The 20,984-nt window shown below is 38.5% G+C and overlaps 1 protein-coding gene across 2 annotated transcripts in view; it reads right to left on the bottom strand.

The window, feature by feature from the left end:
- stau2 (staufen double-stranded RNA binding protein 2) overlaps nucleotides 1-20,984 on the bottom strand; it is a 105,034-nt gene that overhangs the window by 75,398 nt on the left and 8,652 nt on the right. For both annotated transcript variants that reach the window (XM_084939197.1, XM_084939196.1), the window contains exons 6-7: nucleotides 6,387-6,546; nucleotides 493-600 (exon numbers count right to left, since the gene is read on the bottom strand). In XM_084939197.1, the coding sequence (XP_084795323.1) occupies nucleotides 493-600; nucleotides 6,387-6,546 (268 nt within the window). The remainder of the gene's footprint in view (nucleotides 1-492; nucleotides 601-6,386; nucleotides 6,547-20,984) is intronic.

The following is a 20,984-nucleotide window of genomic DNA, read 5'->3' as shown; positions in this document are numbered from 1 at the left end:
GTCTTTTAGGGGTTTGTACTCGATTAGCACCAGCTAAGCTGAGTCACCAGTCACAACACCACACCACTGAATCCATTCCCACATGCTTAATCAATTCCATAACCGCACTGAAACACACTCTCATATGTAATGTGTCTCACTAAAATAACAGAGCTCACTGACGCATAAGTAAAGGAAACGTCCGTCCTTATAATAATAAAAAATGCATTATTAATGAAGGATTCCCACCGTGACTCCTTCAAATTCCAGCATGTTATCTTTTCACACGGCTACTGATGAAAACTATTTTAGAAACACTTCCCACATTTTGACATTACACAAACCCCGGACACCACGACTATTTACACATCATCTCACTGCACAGTTCATCTTCATTCTGCATTCCTTCTGTAATTACGTCAAGGAAGATCATAACTTGCAATTCCCCTTGGTACCAATAATAATAACATTGCACGAACATATCCTTGTGGGTATTTCTCATATTGTTCTCACCTCAAAATTAACAGACAAGTTCCTCTTGAGGGCAATTTCATAGACCAGGCTGATCTCTGATTTACTGGCATCAGCGCCTTCCTCCGTCTCCCCCTTTTCCTCTGGATTCTGGAAAACAAATACAAGATTCGAAAGAGGGAAATGTTTAACAAAGGTCTGTCATTTAATACAATGGTAAAATGATAACGAATATTTTTTTTTATTTTCACAATTTCCAATGAACAGTGACTCAATGTTTGACATGTCATCAAACATGGACAATACTGAACTGCACACCAGCAGTGTGGACGTCGGCCAACCTGCCACAACGAGAAGCTTGTCTGTATTCTGGAGACAATCCTTATCTGATATGGAATTAAAAACTTGGTCCTCTATCTGCACTGGAAGGCCTCTTAAATTGATTTTCTATTAAATTTGAAATTTTTATAGTGACAAACTGTTCCAGCTTAAATTATCGGTTATAATTTGTAAACATCGTAAACTGTGTCCTCCTTAAAACAAACTAGAGAACAAGAAAAGCTTAAGATCAAAGGATCAGCGCTCACGGGGAGAATCACACATTTATATCTAAGAGACAGGCTCGATGACATTTTACCGTTAAAAATTAAAACAATTTTCTGTCTCCCACAAAAGCAAAAACTAATTAACCTATGAAGCAATTCTGGACTTAACATATGACGGCTCTGGGTTGAACTTACGGTTGAAATTACGAAGCTAGTGATAAGAGCAACTTACAGTAATTCTTAAATTCGTTCCCGTTAATGTTTGAATTGAAATCTTTCAATTTGTCATCACAGTATCCTCTGCTGATGATAAAACCTAGTTTGCAACACAGATACCACGTCACCAGGCACACAACAAGGGGCTTTTTGGTGCTATCTGTCGATGAATGTAGCCGTCTCACTTTTTGTCTGATTAACTCTGAATGACTGCAGTCTTTCCCTTTGGACTCCTTTCCTTTTCCTGCCTCAGTACATGACCTAATGGCACATGACTAACACTGTGAGATCTCTTAAAATTCACAAGAAGGAGTCCTACTGCACTTACCCCACTGGGTTAAAGACATACAGATGGTAAGAGGCATGTGTGACTAACTTATGCTGAGATATACGCCATATTCTATTTTGGTCTAAGACACTTAGATTTGCATTCATCACACAGTAACATTAGTGTGATATTGATCATAAAAATAAAAACAAAGTCACAGGTTTTTGATTCAGCTGTTGCTGCCTAGCAATTGTCAGCAACCTTCAGCAACTACTTGCCAATTGGTCGGGGACTAGCAACTGGAGACTTAGCAGTGTGAAGAACTCAACTCAGGGATAAGAGAAAGAACTTGGAAACTGTAGAAAATTGTTTATACCTGCAGGTAAAAAAGTCTTTTTTAGACCTTTCAAACAGAATGAGGACTAAACTTGAGGCTGAAACAGCAGCAGTTTTGTTACATAGTATTAATTAAGTTTCAGAACAGGAATGTGAAAAAAATTTAATGTGAAAACAAAGCAAAGCTAACTTGCTGCTGATTGGAGTAAAGGCTGTTAAAAAATAACATGGCCTTAAGGATGGACACTCATCCCGTGATCTAAATATGTAGAGAGGGCATAAGTAGCACACAATGATGCTACTTATTCCCCCTCTACACAAACAAAAAACATTTAAAACCAATCAGAATTTAATTTAAGGCAATTTAATGCTTTTTTATGCCATTATTATTATTAATAGCATTTTAAAGACACAGTTTTACTCCCTCAAGGGAACCTTAGAGAGCTGGTTAGGTTTAAAAAAAATAAAAGGTGGTGACAATGATTTGTTTGGTATTTATTTTTTATTAGTCACAACTATGGCTAACTAATAAATAAGCACCGCTGTACTATACAATACATATCTAATGTGCTTAATGCCCTGTATAGACACGGACATGAGAGAAACTTGAAAGTGACTCAGTGCTCATCTCATTTTTTTCCCACTGCTCTCATTTCAGTTCTAATTTGGATTCATATTTATCATGATCACGTTTCTGTTTCACTGATATATTTGATTAATAGCATGAATTAATCTCAAAGCTGCATTAACAAGCTGCTCGATAAGTTTGGGTGCAAACCGGAATGACTAAGCAGACCTGGCAACCTTCCAGTGACAAAGACAAATAGAGGGCTAACTCTGATTCCAGCAATTCATCTATTTATATAATAGTATATAAATATAAGAAGTATAACAAGAACCCATACAGAACTCTCAGATATTAACAATCACCTTGAAGTAGCTATTGTGAATGAAAAGAAGAAAAACATTTCATTTTTATATTTAGGTCAACTGATTTTAAAAAGGATCATCAAAGGATAGGAAGAAGAGGCTCCCAGAGGATGAAAATGAAATTCAGTAAAATTAAAGGCAAGCTTGTTTGTTTCACAGAGCTTGCACCTTGAGCTTTTAACTTTTCTCAAAGCAACATGCATATACAGAACTGTGCAAAAATCTTGACCTAGCTGTTATTTCTTTAAACTTTGTTTCAAGGAGCCAGGCTTTCTTGTAATTTTTGAAAGCGGTCTTGATGAATTCAAAGTTTTTCTTTGGACATTTCCTGCTTTTACAATTTACCTGACCTATTCAGAGAATATTTTGTTTGTTAAGACGCTTTACACTGACCTATGGATCATTCAGGTGTAATTAATTTGGTACCTAAATCAAAGGAAGAACGAGTGCATCTACACATAACATACAATTTAGCAAAGAAACAATTTTTTATGAGCAGCCTGACACAAAGAACACTTCTTCTTCCCATGTCTTTTTGCACCAACAAATAACTTCTAACCAAACACTTGTCCCAACTCCAGCATGTTGTGCAGTATCTCCTTAAAAAAATGTGAGGAAACTGATAAAGTGGAGGACAAAAGAACAGTCATCAGGCCTATCATCACTGTCAATATGTATGGAGGGAGTCAGGAGAGAGGTCTACAGTTACAGTGGAGTCTCTGTCATGGTTCGAGGCTAGTACGTTTATGAGAATGCATCATTTTTGTGAAAGAGGTAACTTATATGGTAACATATATTTATGAGTATAGTATCTGTTTTTTCTATTAAGAAACTAAAAAAATTACTTACTGTGCCTTTAAAGAAATGACAAGAAAGCTTTTCTAAGAGAGTTCAGGCCTGCATGTTTGCATGTTCTAATAGGTCACTGCACCTATTTCCCAATTTCCCACCACGGTATAAAGAAACGAAGGCTAGCTCAAAGCTAAACTCACTAGTGGGGATATAGTCATTCATTTAAGCATTTAATCATTAAAATTGCAGGTGTTTTATGATTCCCGGGAATATATCTTGTTGCCCCACTGGTGTATAAACAGTATAATTACAGTGTCATTGATATTTACCTGCGGTCTTCCTCAAAATAAAGGTTTGACAGCCCGTGGTGAAAAGAAACATTTTATGCCGGAGGGCGCCCACTTACACATGTAGGATCACACAGACTCATGCAGAGACAGAATGAAAGACGTATACTGTAGACAGAATGTTCCTCAATTTGTAAATCAAGACTCAGAAGCAGCAGCAAACAAAGAGCTCATTTATGGAGGCCGACGCCACAAGACAGCAAGGCAGGCAAGTGAGAAGAGCCAAAGCGTTTTGAATAACCATCAGCGATGCCAGGCTGTGAGGATATGGGGTAATTTGATTTCCGGTGGGAGATGATAACAACAGTTAACAGCTATGCCCGAGGGAAACTCTGGAAAGGTACAATGACGCTGGGAGTAGGCAGAAAGAAAAGCACAAGAAAAGAGAAACAGGGGAAGAGAAAATAACCCTGTGCCAGGTGCAAACTAAAACTATGGAGATTGCAGGGCTTAAATTGTACATTGGAGTAATTAGAGCTGAGTTGGATCTGGATTCAATCTGATGAAAGGTGAATATGCAATCATCTTAGCAACTGCAGAAATATTACAAAACATGATTTAGAAGCATCCTCTAAGCAACACCAAATCAAAATAAAGAAAAAATCCTTCCACCTTTAATTAACGAAGGCATTTATAACAGTGGGTAGGATGAAAGCTGCAGAGGAGGCTCCAAAGAACAGAGGAACAATCTAAGTGTTTATTAGCTTTGCCAAAGCTTAGAAATCAACCATAAGATGTCCAAGACTGTGTGCTCGTGGGTGCTGGAAAGCATGTACAAAGCTCTCAAAGCTGAATTCTGTTGATTTGTGTTGTATTTGTGTACATTTTAGAAAATTACGTTTGCCAGTTTAACCGAATGTTCCCCTTAAGTTGTCTATAATCGGATGGACTGACAGCTACCAATGGATTACTTTGATACAGAAGAAATATTTAAAACTGGAGGATTCTCAAAGCTGCAAGGTTTTGTGAATCTATATGTTAAAATCCATCCAGACCTCCAGAGAGTCATTTAAAGACCCACTAAAGTACTCAAAACTGCCTTTGTAGTAGGTCCTGCTACACTAGGTGAAAGCAATACCCGTCACGTTGATACTGACAGTGATACTTGTTGTACAGAACAGGTATCAGATTTATATCATGAATAGCAGCCAGGGCTTTTATTTGGTATCGGTTTAGTAGGAAACTTATGGCACTGAACACCACTAGTTTCAATTCTTTTTCAGTGTATTTCAACATGCCCAAATATAAGTACGAGCCAACTCCATGTGTGTATACCAGAATAAGGATAAAGACTGTAAAGAAAGTACACTGGATATTGAAAACACTTTCTCAGAAAAAGTGACGAGACCAACAGGACTACTGTCCAGTCATTGAACTCTAGTCAACCCTACTTCTGAACCAAATCAAAGTAAAGTTCAATGTCGCTTTCAACAATTTCAATATGAACTCTGAGAACTACGTCACTATTTGTAGAGGAATTTCTGAATCTGTTTCAAATCTATGAGGTCCTGGATGGACTCTGGATGTCAGCAGGTAACATGATTTTCTGTGCGTGTACCTGGCAGTACAACTGTCTTGATGCATGCTCGGTCATCCAGGTAAGACAATCACAGAATGTTCAGATGAAGAGAATCTAATTTCTGCACTAAGGCACAGTCCGATTGAGTCTTATTGCTGTTTCATCACAGTCTTGCTCTGACTGTGAGTGGCCGCAAAACTCGTCCCCATCGGAGCAACCATTTCAAAGGCAACAAGACCGCAAGTTAATTGCACATGGTCATGAGGTCCAACCAGTTTCCCCTAGTTTAGCATTATGCAAGATTATTATTACTCAGTTACAATTTTTGAAATTATTGCAGTTTCTTATAAATAGCTCCAAATGCAAAAATAAAACTATAATAATGTTTAAAAATACTGGCAGCTGCTAGTGCTACCCATCAGCCTCCCATTCGATGCACCAGTAGTATCGATTTTCAAATATTCTTGGGTAAAATACAAACCCCAAGTTGTTCTCTGATGCATCCGGAGCGTGCATCGGTGTGTGAATGTTCGAAAGCACTTACATAGGAAAAGTGTAGAAAAAAAGTGTTTGTATGAATGGGTGAATGAGGCAAGTTGCATAAAATCGCTCTGAATTCTCAGAGAAGAGGAGCCCTATATGAGAACCAGTCCATTTACCAATCCTAGGTGACTTCCTTCTTAAGTTATCACATTCAGAAGATTTTCTGAAAACATGACCTCTGACCTATGACCTTGAGGTCAAGGTCACTGAGAGTGGAACTTGTCTGAGATTTTCAGTAGATGCATCTATGGTATGAATTAAAAATCTTCCATCAACTTGTTCTCAAGTTATCACATTCACAAGTTTGGTTGTCCAAAATTGTCTGTAAGTCAATAAGACTCAGTCAGAAGTCAGTAGAACTTAGTAAGTGCAGGTTAAACATTGGGAAATATGCAATGTTATTGTAACCTTTCTGTTTTTATGTGTTTCCGCGTGTTTACCTGTGGTGGCCGCTCAGGGATGGGTTCATTGCGGAGGGCTTGCAGGGCCTTCATGGCAGCGTTGTGTCTGGCTGCTTGGCGAGTGCGTCCTTCACCAATAAACTCATGACTCCCTACAGACAGCTGCACATAGAAGATCTTAGGAACAGGATAATGGTACCTGGAATTAAAAAAACCCCACAAAAAAACATTAGCAAGAAGAGAAGATGTATCACGAAACTAGTAACTCAAAATATGGCAGATCAGGAGTGCACATTAAAGGACATTAGACGATCAATGTGTCGTCTTACCCTTAAGCGAAGGTTTACATCCGCTTTAAAAACAGATGCTAGGGAAAGAACTGGCTCTAACATAATGAGCCAAGTTATCAATTCTCACCGTTTACACCATTTCCAAATTAAAGGCCCACCACTTCATCAGGGTCAATTACTACACAATAGCCTGTTGGCCAACCACTTGAAAAATGCAGTGCTATTGAATCTCAGCTCAGGCATGCAAAACAAAGCGCAGGGACATATATCCTCTCTTCTTTCTTCTTGCCCCAAACATAGATTATTCTCTCTTTCTTTGGGTCCTGACAGAGTGGGACTGAGCTGTCACTGAGCAGATTTAGAGGTCTGCGTGTGTAATACCCCCCTCTCGGGTCAGTAGGAGAAGGGCTGAGAATGTCTGCTGGACTGAGGACAAGGAAAGAGAAATAGTGGGAAAACTAATAAGAGAAGAGAGACGTTTTTTTTTTTTAATATCCGCCGCGCTGTTCGCTTTCTTCTCAGCCAATATACACTTATACTCATGAGGACATACAAACACCATATGTGGTTGACACAAATGGATAGCAGCAGTTAAGATTTATGGAAATGGGTCTTGACTCAAGTCTGGTTCCCAAACTGTATTTAATTTTTTCGTAACCTTTTATATCTATACTAAGTAAATACAGTGACATCTTTGTCTTGTACAACGACTAATTGTAGAAAACTGAAACTGCCTTTAGAGATATACAGCTTTCCTTTTTTCTGTGTTCACATTTCTATAGAGCAACATCCCACTTGGTGTCATAGTCCAAATAACTGATTGGGTGCGTGTGGGAATTTGGGGAAACCCAAGAAGCTTGATGATCCTGGACAGGAAAATCAGCGTGCAATGGAAACTTTTGCAGTTTCTGTCTCAACAAACTGCACACATGCACGTTATTAAATGAAAAGGTATCAAGGAAAACGAACCCTAACTCAAGAGCCACTTTTTGATATGTATAAAAGCTACAAATACCCTGTTGTGTGTACTCTAATTTAATAACTAAGACCTTATGTTATCATTAATTTATTATCTAGTGTAGTACAGTACAACAACACAAAGAGCTGCCATGCTAGCAGCTTCCGACAGTGGAGCACTAAGTTAATGATAACATCACAATGCTAACAACATACTGAAATTTACCATATACACAACATGAGTTGGGGTTCACAATATGGGGATCATGGCCTCAGTTCCTTTTGGGGATTAGATATTTTTCAGGGATTTATCCTAATCTCAAAAATTACAGTGGCTCCATCGTGTCATCATTAAAAATTCACCTTACTTGCAAAAAGTTCCCCAGTTTAAGATAGGGAGGAGACACATTTTTTAAAAAGTTACTGTGCTAGTGCCAGTAGCTCAAATAAATGGGTGGGTTGGCTGAGGAAGAGCAACTGGCATCAAAACCTGTGCCAAATTAAATATTAGGATCCATCCACGTTGGTGATCTCTTGGGGAAACATGGGAGTAACCGTAAGTACCTTCTTAGTCAAAAACAATTCACTGTGGACAGTTGCGGCCAAGTGTTTGACGTAGTGACAAACATGCTCTTACTTTTAAATTCTTCATCGACTCCTGCCTTGTTCCAAGATGTTATTACTCTGGAAATTCCAATTTTACCATAACTGATGGAAACTGCATCAAGTGCATATGTAATTAAGAACCAACAATAAAATCCAACTTGAAGACTTCATTAAGATTGACACTGATAATTGTTTTACAGTGTTCAATAAAAACATTCATTCATTACTTACAGCATCACAAAGGTCTTCTAGAAGAAATTCGAGCCATTTGACAACCATCTTGGTAAAATTTCCGAGAGATTAGTTCAAGTTAACAAGAAATGAGTGGGAGAGGCATAACTTTGACTTCAACACTTCACGACTCACCAATGAAACTTGATAAAATGTATAAATATTTGGCTGATTGTGCCACAGATTACGGTTTAAAAAACATTTTATACCCTCACAAGTTAGACTTCTGTTACAGGTTCCTGGAGTTTCTTGAGATTACAGCTCAATCCAAAGCATCTGAACAAATGTCACAATCATGAACCTCTTTGTGTAACAACATGACTCACTTGGCATTACAGCTTTTCCCCATGAATTTCTTTTCAAAATGATTAAAGATAACATATCTGTTACAGTTACACATTGCTTCTTTTTTTAAAAATCCTCCCTTTTTTCCCTTTTTTGTCTTGAATTTTCTTAATGTCTTGTTCAGCAGGCCCTTAGAATGAGTCAGCATATTACTCCCAGAATTCCAGCAGGTCTTTCTCCAGCCCACAGGCCTCCTCTCATTCGTCTGCTCTCAACTTCTGGCCACAGGGGCCTTCCCTGGGCGGGGGCCTGTCTGGCCCTCACACGTCAAGTGTGGCCCCAGGGTCTCAGAGGACATGCCAAGTGCAACATGGGCTCCAGCCAAAAGCGCAGAGCTGAGACGGGAGCAGCTGGGGCTGAAGCACTGAATACAGGTGCAGAGAAGAACAGAGAGAGGGGTAAGAAAGAGAGAGAGGAGTGAGACTGAAGGAGAGAAGAAGAAAGGGAAAGAAAAGAAAGGGAGAAGAGAGAGAGGGGGACGTGGAGGGATGCCTGTGGGAGACTCGACTCCACAACGTGGGAAAGTAGTGGCTTACACACAAGCAAGTAAGCCAAGAACACAGGCGAGCACATATACACTCCGAAAAAAATTACACACACGGCAGGAAAATCACATTAGTGCTCGAAAGAGAAACACCTCAGCTAAACCAGCATGGTCTGTGTTATCAATCATTATTTTTGTTGTTATTACTGCTACAGAGAGCAAATTGAACCAGAACATCTGAGGGAATGTGTGGAAAATTCTTAAAAGGAAGAGAAAAACTATTAAAAAAAATAAAAATTGTGTCGGCTGATGACGCAGATGAGTGCATGTGCGTATCTAGTTATGACTCAAGGGAAAAAAAAAAACCCAAATGCTGCAGCTCAATCAAATGATAACTCATCAATGTTTAGCAGTGAGTAATGAATTTGACTTTGAAGGCACAACCTTCCCTGCGGCTCTCTTTGATGTTGGCCATGTGATATTACTTTTTCATCTTAATCATTCAAAGACTTATGTCTGAACATACAAAGAGACAGATACACTCAAAGGTTCTAGTTTTTTTTCTTCCAAGGCCACACACAGGCCTGCTGGGAAATTGGACATTTGGCGTATTAATTATCACTAAAAATGACAGTGTGACATTTGAGCTGGAAACCATTTTCAGTTGCATGAAAAGTATTTCCTTTCTAAATCGTTATATATGTTATATATGTTCCTAAATGAGCTGATTTCTCAGCCTCTACCTTGACATTTTTATTATTTCTCAGTATATTTATATTCACAGTAACAGACTTGTTTTCATTGCCTGTAAATCTGTAAATTCTTACACTAACGATATGTTCACACACTCACACAGAGAAAAATACCACTGTCAGAGAGCCTTTACCACAGGAAATTTAACGAAAATGTATCACACTTAAAGCTAGTTTTCCTTGCCTTCATTTTTCAAGTTAGGCATCATTAAATATAAGAGACCCATCATCCAAATTAATCAAATCAATTCTGCACAGTCAGTAAAAATAAATAAATAAATAAATAAATAAAAATCAATATTATCAATAATATAATTCAAGATGTCTCAAGGACTTATAGAGATGGCAGAAAGAGAAAAAACAAAAAGGTAAGCATGACCTCAGAAACACTCCACTATCATGATGTCATTCAACTGTTCTTCAGTTATTTGAAAATATAGTGCAACAATATCATTTGTTATATAAAAGTGCATGTTGCATATAAATGAACGCATTTACAGTGGAAAGACGAATTTGTTGGTTTTTTTGCGAATTTGATTCTGTGTTGAGCTGTTGCTCTGAAAACATTTTTACAGTTGGGCATAGATCTATGCTGCTGGGTTCATTTGATTATGCATCTTAAATATAACACACATGTTCTTTAAAATATGCTTTTAAAAAAGCTTCCTTTGGCTGGTCTCTTATTTCTAAGGGGTCGCAGTAGATGGATCTATATTATTGATTTGGCATAAATATTTAGGCCGGTCTTGAAGCAGGGAGGAGACACACATCCTTTGTGTGTTAACTGAATGTGTTAACCACTACACTATGGTTAAAAAAACATGTATTGCATGGGATAAAGTATTTTTAGCCAGTATCAGTATGGTGTCATAGGTCATATTTCACATTAGAGTATTTTTTCTCTAACAAAAGTCTTTTACTACAAAAGCTCTAAATCAGCTGTTGGCCGACGGCTAAGACTGTACTAAACTAGATGATCCGTACTCTCTTCAAACATGTTTGACTAACAAAGCCTAATTTGGTGCGCCCCATGCCCCCAGCCCTCTTATAGGAAGTACACTTCATAACTTTCAGTGGAAACAGTGCAGAACAAAACATTAATATAAGATTAATACAAGATGGTGGAAGTGGTGATTAATGTGAGGGAAATATTTATGTGGCAAATTATGAGCCCCTTAATACCAATCATCATGGTTTTGAGTTTAAATAGAAGTTGCATCACCTTCTCACTTCTTTACCATCTTGAAATGACTACTTTTAATATTAAATTGCACTACAGCTTGAAAGGAAAACTGTTTTCCTCACACCAGTGTCATAAATTTCATAAGGCAATGCGTTTAGTCCAGAATCTGAATCCAAAAGAAGCCCTTTGGGACATGGCAGACAAAAAAGATTTACAGCATGAAAATGCAGCTGGCGACTCCGAAGAAAGGAAGTGATGCTGTCAAGTCAGTATTTACCAGAAAGAATATTTACAACAACTTGTGGAATCACTGAGATGATGAGTTAAAGCTATTATGAGAGCAAAGATGGGCTTTACAGACTTGAAAGAAATCTATTACGCTCATTTCCAGAATAATTCTTAGACTCTAATAATGTAGCTTTGCATCACTCACGGTTCAAAATAAACCTTATTTAACTCAAAGTGGATCTTTACAAAGACACTCGCTTCATCCACTATTTGAAACCAGCTCTTTTATATCCTTCACCTCCCTTATTAGCCAGCTTTCATCTGACTGGATGCCCCTCTCAAACAGAAGGTTTCAACAGGAGGTGGGTGGGGCCTCTGTGCTCACAGCGGCAAGTCTGGAGCGCCCTCGGTGGCTGTATAAATGGTGGCAGGGCTGTGGTGATGTCACAGTTGGCTCACAAAACAACCAATGTGGCGACCATAATGGGCCCTCTCTACTCTCACTGACATCACTGGGAGAAAGGGTTCGAAAAAACTTCCTGAAACTCAACATTAGAGCATTTTTAAGATCAAAGATTACTCGCACGTTCATTGATGTTGTTATTTTTATAACTTGAGCATTAATGATTATAAGAGTCATGACAGAAAATAAGGAAAATCAAAAAAGCTCTGTTTTAACAAAGGAAAAATTCTGAGACCCATTCCATTTAGCCCATCTACCAAAAGCTTTAAAGTAAGTAAAGCATCGTTTATGTGTTCCTCTTATACATGGAATGAAAAAGTAACAATTCTGCTACAACAAAATGCTGCAATGAGAAAAAAATGGGCCAATCAGACACAGATAAATGACAGAGCATGAATGAGGGAGGGTACTGGCCTACTTGTCTTCCAGGGTCACTGAGCTTTAATACCAAGATCTGCTAACCACACATACAAACATGAATAGCGGTATGTATGGAACCACATTTACACACACACTAAGCTTTTGAAGGGGGGTGGGACTGCACTGGAAGCAAAAGGGTGACAGAGATCTGGGGGGAAAAAAATACAAAAACTTGGACAGACTCATTCTTCCACCAGCTGCATTTTCTTCCAAACTCCTGCCAGACCTTTACTTGTTTTCTCTCCCTCCCAACTTCCATACTTCATTCCCTGTGTCCATCATTGATTGCTCTCCTTCCCTTCAGCCTCACGCGATTGCACATGCAAAATACAAAGCGGTGTGAGAAAATAGCCCATGTTGTCAAGTAAACACAGTTTTCAAAACATCTAGTGTCATGGTGTTAGGTTGTGTATTAAGATTTCTTTGGACCCTGTCTGAGGTTACAAACCACTAATCCACATGGGAGAAGCTGATCCAGTGTGATGTTCGAGGAGTGGTTCCAAATGAAAGTATTTTTTTGGCTCTAATTGCTCATTAAGCATGATTTCTGGAGCCCCCTGTACATGAAACTCAAAAACAAAGATTATGGGTGCTTAACTCAAATATGTCCATGGCCAATGTCTTCTTTTGTTTATAACTTGTATGAAACATTACAGACGTTTTTATTATATATTCAAGTTCTTTAAGGGGGATCTGCAATGCATCTAAAACCGCGGGGTAATTCAGGGTTATTTTTTCTCCCATATATACTGTTATACAGATGGATGCGATGGATGGATGTTGATCAATGGATCAACATATATTGATGTTGATCAACGGATCAACATATAGAAGCCAAAGTTTCTACAAGTTTTGATACTTTTGGCTCTGTCTGATGTCACTAAGAGCGGCTATTATTAATATGGTTATATCAGGCACACAACTGAGGCTCTGACCACAGAAGACGGGCAACAGTAACTCAAAAAACCCTTTGTTACAACCAAAGTATGCAGAAGAGCATCTCAAAATACACAACAGGTTGAAGCTTGATGTAGATGGGCTACAGCAGCAGAAGACCACAGCAGGACAAAGACTGGAAAAACGATGCCTGGTCTGACGAGTCTTGATTTCTGCCACAACATTCAGATGGTAGGGTTAGAATTTAGCGTAAACAAAATAAAAGCATGGATCCATCCTACCTTGTATTTATGGTTCAGGTTGCTGCTGGTGGTGTAGAGTGGGATATTTTCTTGGAACATTTTGGCCTCTCAAATCAAATAGAGCACTTCTAGGTAATGTGGTAAAATAGTGCTTGTGTGATGCTATCATATCAACATGGAGCAAAATGGGGACTGTTTCCAGTACCTTGTTGAAGCCATGAAGAATTAAGACTGTTCTGAAGGGAAAAGGAGGTCCAACATAGACCTAGCAAGGCGTACCCACTAAAGTGTCCAGTATGCATAAATGCCCTCTGTTATGTTGATCATTAGACAAAGACAGTGACAGCCAAAGACCACCCAGAGCTTTGAAAGTGTCAATGGAAAGCATTTGTTTATTCCCTAACATCAATTTATAACCCATCTAAATCTATACAAATGAAAAATAAGCTTTTGGTTAAGGTGCTTGAAAATGTAGCTTAAAACAATGTCTGGCTTTAGATTTTGTTTTTAATACTATACAGACAAAGGGAGGTTTTTGAAAGCACAAACAGAAACAGAAAGGAATAATGGGAGAGAGAGAGAGTGTGTGTAGGATCTGTGTCAGTTTCACAAAAGTCACAATAAGTGTTACTCAGTGAGTGGTTCCATTAGGCAGCTGTGACAGAGATAAACAGATTTGCTGTCAAGCCTTTAGTGTTATAGAATTTAGAGTCTCGTGGCATTTTAATATAAAAACATCAAACACACAACAACGTGTCAAATCACTCAGGTGTCCAGTGAGAGAACTTTAGTAAAATAAAGTGTCGACCTAAGACTGAAGCTCTCATTTTATAGTTCATTTAGCATCCCTTAAAAGCTAGTCTTGCCACTCTTAGCCCTTGACGGAGCCATAACGGCATTTTTCATTATAACTGGGAGAGAAAAAGCTGTCCATGTAGAGTCACCAGTAAACTCTGATAAGAAACAATTAATAGTCTTGGTGACTTTCCATCACAATAAGGTTCAAAAAGCTTTTTTGCCCCATAGGTTGAACTTCTACTGTGCATGTAGGGCTGCCATGATTAGTCGACTAGTCACGATTACGTCGACTATCAAAATCGTCGACGACTGATTTAATAGTCGACACGTCGTTTGAAGCTTTGTAAGATCCCAAAAGACGCAGGAATTAGTAGGATTTAAGAGTGTAATAACGCACTGAAACAGAAGATGGCAGCACTGCATGTACAAGGATGCCAGCTGCCGTTAAACGCCGAAGAAGAAGAAACTGTGTCCCAGAATTCATAGCGCGGCCCTGCTCAGTTTCCAACAATGGCGGCAGCTAGTTAGTTTTAATGTTACTCTTATTATTCTTTCTGGGCCACAAAATAAACGTTTAACATATTTTCAGACGAGAATGTAGCTGTGTAAACCTCAAATATCTGCTCAGTTTATCAAGACACCACATATTTTCAAAAGCACTCCGACGTTTTCAGAGACGTCTGTTACCCACTAGCTCGTTAGCTAGCCGGGGGCAAGGCTCACTAGAGCCGGTGAGAACACCGGACTCCCGGCAGATCGTTTTCAAACCCACCGCCGTCTTTCGCTACTCAGGTTAAACATGATATATAAGTCACTTAGATAACTTAAAAATGTTATTGTTTGGCATTTTTCAGTATTTTATTTGTTCCTGAGTAAATCGGTTTCGGCTTATCAGAAGTGTGAGATGCTCGAGAATATACTCCGGTGTCCTGTTATATTTTAGATAGCAAGGAGCAGACGGCTGAGTTTATTAAACTCCACCGAAACAATCTGCAAACTTCATTAAAATTTAATAAACTATCATGTCTTTATTTTTAGTTAGCACATACTTTAAACACTTAAAGCTGTAAGCTAATGATAGTTATATAAGAGCAGATGCATGCTGGTGCAATAAGCTGTATGTTTTACGTTCAATGGATGATGATCTGATTAGTCGACTAATCGCAAAAATAATCGGTGACTAGTCGACTATCAAAATAATCGTTTGTGGCAGCCCTATGTGCATGTAGAGTGCTTCATGACGCCAAGATGATTGGCTAGTGCTTCTAGGTTCTGCAGATGACTGGCTTTTGGGGGGAAGGGGTGGAATATGTCACAAGAACTGCCACATTCAGTGACATTAAATTTTCCCATAGATTTTTGTTCAAGATTCATCGACTGGTTTGTCTCTCCGTTGCATTAAATCAGAGATTTAATATAACTAAACCTTACATTCTGTAGATTTTCATTAAAGCTCACCATGGGAGCAATCTATTTCCTCCCTCATATTCCTCCAGTGTAATGCAGACAGCTGGTGTCCCTTATGGACAACTCAAATCACCGACTTTAAGGACAGAAGATATTAATCTGGAATAACGAACAGGCACTGTGCATAAACCAAAGCTTTCATGACTTATTTTAATTAAATTGTCAAAAATGACAGTGTTCATTGTTTTTACTGTTGTGGTTTTCATTTTCTACAAAAGATTAAAGCTCTCTTTGTGCATGCTCTGTAATCAGCGTGCTGTCTTGGTGCCCTCCTTGTACTCCCATCACAGCTGTGTGTAGGTCCTGCCCGCTCTATTGCTGAGCTGCAGTGGTGCATTAAATACTGTTTCCATACATGATAGTATCATTTATAGTAGCGAAACTGACAGGTAGCATACTCCAGGGAAAAATATTAATGTGCTAGAGTAAAACAAAAAACAAGGCTTGATTTCATTAGGTTAGTAATAAAAGCAACCACTGGAAAATAGTCTATTCTTTAATAATCTGACTGAAAACAGGCATCGCGTGAATAATTCTGACTTCTTAAGCACAGAAGACTGTGCCAGTGTGCGCAAACCAATTATACCACTTGTGCATTTATGTGACATAGCAAGAAACAGTTCTTAACCCCTTTGCCCTTTTAGTGCCAATTGTTAAGTCTTGGCTGACTGAGAGGAATGGCTGGCTGAGGATCAGCATAAAATCAGAGCCTTCTGTCCTCATTAAGAATATTACTTTGAGACCTGCTGTTTTATGTTCATTGTCATTAAAAGGGAAAAACTAATTGCTTTGTTAAAAAAAAAATAAAAAAATCTTATGCCATTTTCTGAAAATAAATACTACGAATTTCTTATGGCCAGATTATTACGATGTGGTTTCTGTGTCAGCCATTATGCCTGTCACAGTTTTTACTTTGTATTTTTATACCAACATCTCTAAAGCAATATGCAACACAATTTTTGCCATTTAAATGCATCTAAAAATTAATGAAGCACTCTAATTGAGTGCTCCAGGCACCAGATAGGAGACAGTATGTATGAATATTTGCATACTATACAACTAATAAAGAAATAAAAAAATAGCAAATTTAGTGACTTAGCAGCAGGCTAACTAGTTAATTTATCGACAAAGGCAATGTTCTAGGCAATACTACTTATTTCTCTTTATTGCTTACTGCTCTTTGAGTCTTTCAACCAGATGAGAACAAAGCTGTTTAAACAAGCAAATATCCTGCTGATGTGTGCTTAAAAGTGTTTTTTCCCCTTTTTTTGGCTGAACTGTGGTTTGCTTATGCTGAGAAAGAAACACAGTGTCAATTACTTACTATACAGGATGTAAAATAAAGACTGGATGATATGATTCCACTTGTAGGACCACCAAAGAAGAAATGCAGAATCATTTAAAAAACAAACTCTGTTTTGACTTTGCATGCTCTGAAGAAAATTATAATGATGCAAGATGACAGTTCCTAAAAAGGGGGAGATGCATATTTCAACCGTGTGTCTGCTGCTGGCTTTATTCAATTCAAAGTAAACCAAGGATAAATTTGTAATAGAGTTGTGATATTTCTGTAATCTTCGTCACATCTTCCAGTGACGGATCCAACTGCAGCAGAATGATGATTGTGATGTGGACCTCGTTCAAAATGTGGTTTAAAAACGTTTGAATCTGTTTTCCCAGAAACAGGAACCTATCCGCCTACAACGACTGAGGTTAGAACATCTGGGTGTAGCCCTGAACTATAAACTAAACTGAAAATGTCTATCTACAAAACAGTTGAAACACTTCTTACAGGTATAACACCTTTAAGTGCAATTTGCCAATCCGTATCCTGGTGGCAATGTTTAAGAAATAATCTAACAGTCTAAATGAGATCACAAACCACTACAGGAGTTTTTCTGGAGACTAAACTAGGTGCACTCCAATTTACAGACATAATGGGTGAACATAATGAAATTGCTGCTGTTAATACTCTGCAGCACCAGAAAGTAGGACAGTAATGTGTCCCTATGAGCTGATGTGCATTAACCCGTGATGAACCATGCCAACAATGGGTGCAGATGTTATGATGTGTGCTATGTGGTTCTGGTGTCTAATGCCCTAAATAAAGAGCGATCCAAATTACTCAGCAAACAGCCAGGAACGTCAACCATTCCTCTTGACAGATGTTTACTGCAAAGTACTGATATTGCACAGCAACTAAGGAGGTAAGGCTAATCGCTTTGAGTGCTGCAGCAAAGTGCACAATTTCTTGAGAAGAGATTCAAGTGTTATTTTTGCGAAAAATGCACAGACGTCAGTTCTTTGTAAAAATGCCTATTTAGTCCTCCGACTCCCCCTAACAAACATCCTAAAAGGCAGCATTATGAAAGGTGATTCCACTGATTTAGCCTACTTTGTACATCATGGCCTCAGTTCCATTTTTAAATTCAATGCATCAAGGAAGAAAAGGAGGAGAGGAGGACACACAGGGATACACAAACAAGAAAATCCACTCAGAAGAGAGGAGATGAAAGGAGAGCCCAGACTTCTTTGTCAGTGAGTCTGCTGAGCACAAATCATTCCAAGCATTTGTTTATGTTGGATCTGTATTTCACTCCTCCACCCCCAGTCTCTTCAATAAAACACTGCTTTATGAGTTTACACCCATTTGTGCAATTAAGACATGTTATCCTTTAGTCTGGCTTTCCGCCAATGTTAATTTATCTACTTATGTAATTTATGATTTAGACACACACACGAATATGTGGAAAATTTTTAAGGAATAATGCAATAGGAGTAACTCCTCTGAAGTTTACCTTGGGGGGTTTGGATGGGCAAGAAAACTGTATCTGTAATGCCTTACTGGACAAAAGAGCACACAGTGTCCCGATTAGGCCGTTTGAGACTACAAAGCCCAATTGGCCAGAGAGCACTACAGAAAAATAAACCTGAGTGGGAGAAAGTGAGTGAAAAAAAGATGACTGTGTGTGCAAAGGGAACCTCGAAGGATATCTAATACCTCCACAGTAGAGGAGATGACATGAAATGTTGAATATAAAAAAGCGCTCATGGGCAGATTTGCCTTTTCAATGGGACAGGTTGCCCCAATTAGAAATGTAGATGACAAAGTACACCTGTGTGTCTGTGTGTGCCCTTTGTGTCTGTGCTGCTGTCATTGCTGTTTGATGTTATACCGTTTTCCTGAAGGCATGGGAAGGGTACTCAAATATCCTTCCATTGCAACTGTCTCTTCTTATAGTTCTTACATGAAAGTGATTTTACACTGACATTTCCATACAGCTACAGACCAAGTCTGGAGCACAACTGTAATGCGATTAACCCTTTATATGATGTGACATTCAACAATTGAGGAATATGCAGCATTTATTGAGGCCTGTGTATAGACCAAAAAATAGAAAATTATACCTGATATATTTGTAAACCCTGAATGTAATTTTTCACAGGACCTAAAGTTAAATTTGTTCCCTCCAGTTGTTTGTAGGAGTCTTTCTTCTGTGTTAATTACATACCTTTAAGCATCATACAGCAGCAGGATCCATATGAGCACCTCCAAAGCTAAAGTTTTGCAAACATTTTAAATATGTTCAAGTACTGTACACAGCCAATAACTACTGTATGTCTACTTGGACATGGAGGTACAACTGATCAAGAACAGTGAGAACAACAGCATTCTTACTGTTCTTACAGCATAAAGAACAAGAACAGTAAATAACACTCTAAGATGTACTCTTTTTACCCGAAAGAGGTTAGTGTCATACAAAGCATCACAGAATAAACCATCTTTGTATAGCAACCATCCTGAGGATGAGTTTTTAATTCACCGTGAGTTGGTCTTTTTTGTTTTATGCTCCCACGCAGATTATCTTAGCAGTGGCATCATTGTGTACAGGGAGGCGTTTCAAAAACAACATGCAGATGTAACCTCTCTAATCATCAAAGTGACTAACAAAACACAGCAGCAAGCAGCCTATGAAAAATGAAAATGGATTTTATTATACCATAAAAATTATTTGGATGATTTATGAATGTAAAGAATTTTCACTTAATTGTTTTTTTTCCTTTTTTTGTTTTGCCCTTATAAATAGTTCATTAGTTTAGTTGGGGTATTTGAGCTATAAGTGAACTCTCTGCGGGACTATTCAAAGGGGGACACTGGTACAAATAACCCAGTGGCATTAATAGTGAATATAAATATTCTGCCCTTCCTGATTTCATGTAATTTTATGTATTGTATAACACTTCAAATTATTTTTTATCATAAGTCCACCAATATATTCAAAGCAGGCCTTTATGTGTAAAAGCATTCCCTGTAATTTTTGCTGATGTGCACCCATGTACTCAACCCTGAAACCAAACACACGAGACATCCCATTTAACCCTCAGTGTAGGCTCAGTATTATTCAAGCTCCCTTTTATCTGCTAAATGCTCTATGTTCAATGCTCACTAACTGCAAAATGGATAAAATGTAGTGGATTTATCAAAGTTATTCCACTGAAAACAAGTGCCTGCTGTGACTGGAACCAAGGTCAGTAGGAGCAATGACATCGAACCACTACATCCATCCAATGAGCTAGAGGCCACTAAAACGTATCTGTGGGTTTCTCAATACAAGTAGAGATTTAATAAGCAGTAATGTTTCTCACAGTTGATCTAAAAATGCTTTACAAACCAAAGCTTGGGTCTTTACTTATTCTCCTACAGCTATACAATAGCAGACTGGCCAATATAATATAAAACAGGCACTGAATTTTCAGCAGTAAAGGTGAGTCACTCTTCCTCTCAGTTTCCTACAGAGAAAGCAGTAATGGCCAGCGTAGTATCTGAACATCATCACAGGAGGAAATGTCACAGTGCAAAGCACCCCCAGTATTTCAGCCCACTGTTCTTCCAACAGACATGATGTTGGTGTCATAACCAAATGAGGACTGGGAGGAGGTAGGCGGCTTCAGGCCGCTAAGCTTTGCTCTAACAGGGAAAGTCCTATCCAAATTCCAACTCTGACAGAATGCAGGATGCAGGCGCCCCGCCCCCCTGAGATCAGAGCAGCAGGAGGAAAGCTGGGAGCGTCGTGGATAAACTGGAGGGGCGCAGTATGACTCATTGGAATCAGGTGTTCCAATGATAACACAGGGGTTGTCCGTGAAAACGGTTGATGTAACCAGATTTCATGATAACACAAATATTTTTCCGATTCTATGATCTTTTTTTTTTTCATAATCACTCGGGCTAAATTTCCACACATGTTTCATAGCAGCTCAGTAACTGACTGA

The sequence above is a fragment of the Perissodus microlepis genome, chromosome 9, assembly GCF_051167445.1.
Source record: "Perissodus microlepis isolate ML-2025 ecotype Zambia chromosome 9, ASM5116744v1, whole genome shotgun sequence".
NCBI classification, from domain to species: domain Eukaryota; kingdom Metazoa; phylum Chordata; class Actinopteri; order Cichliformes; family Cichlidae; genus Perissodus; species Perissodus microlepis.
This window is presented reverse-complemented; position numbering and strand designations above follow the sequence as displayed.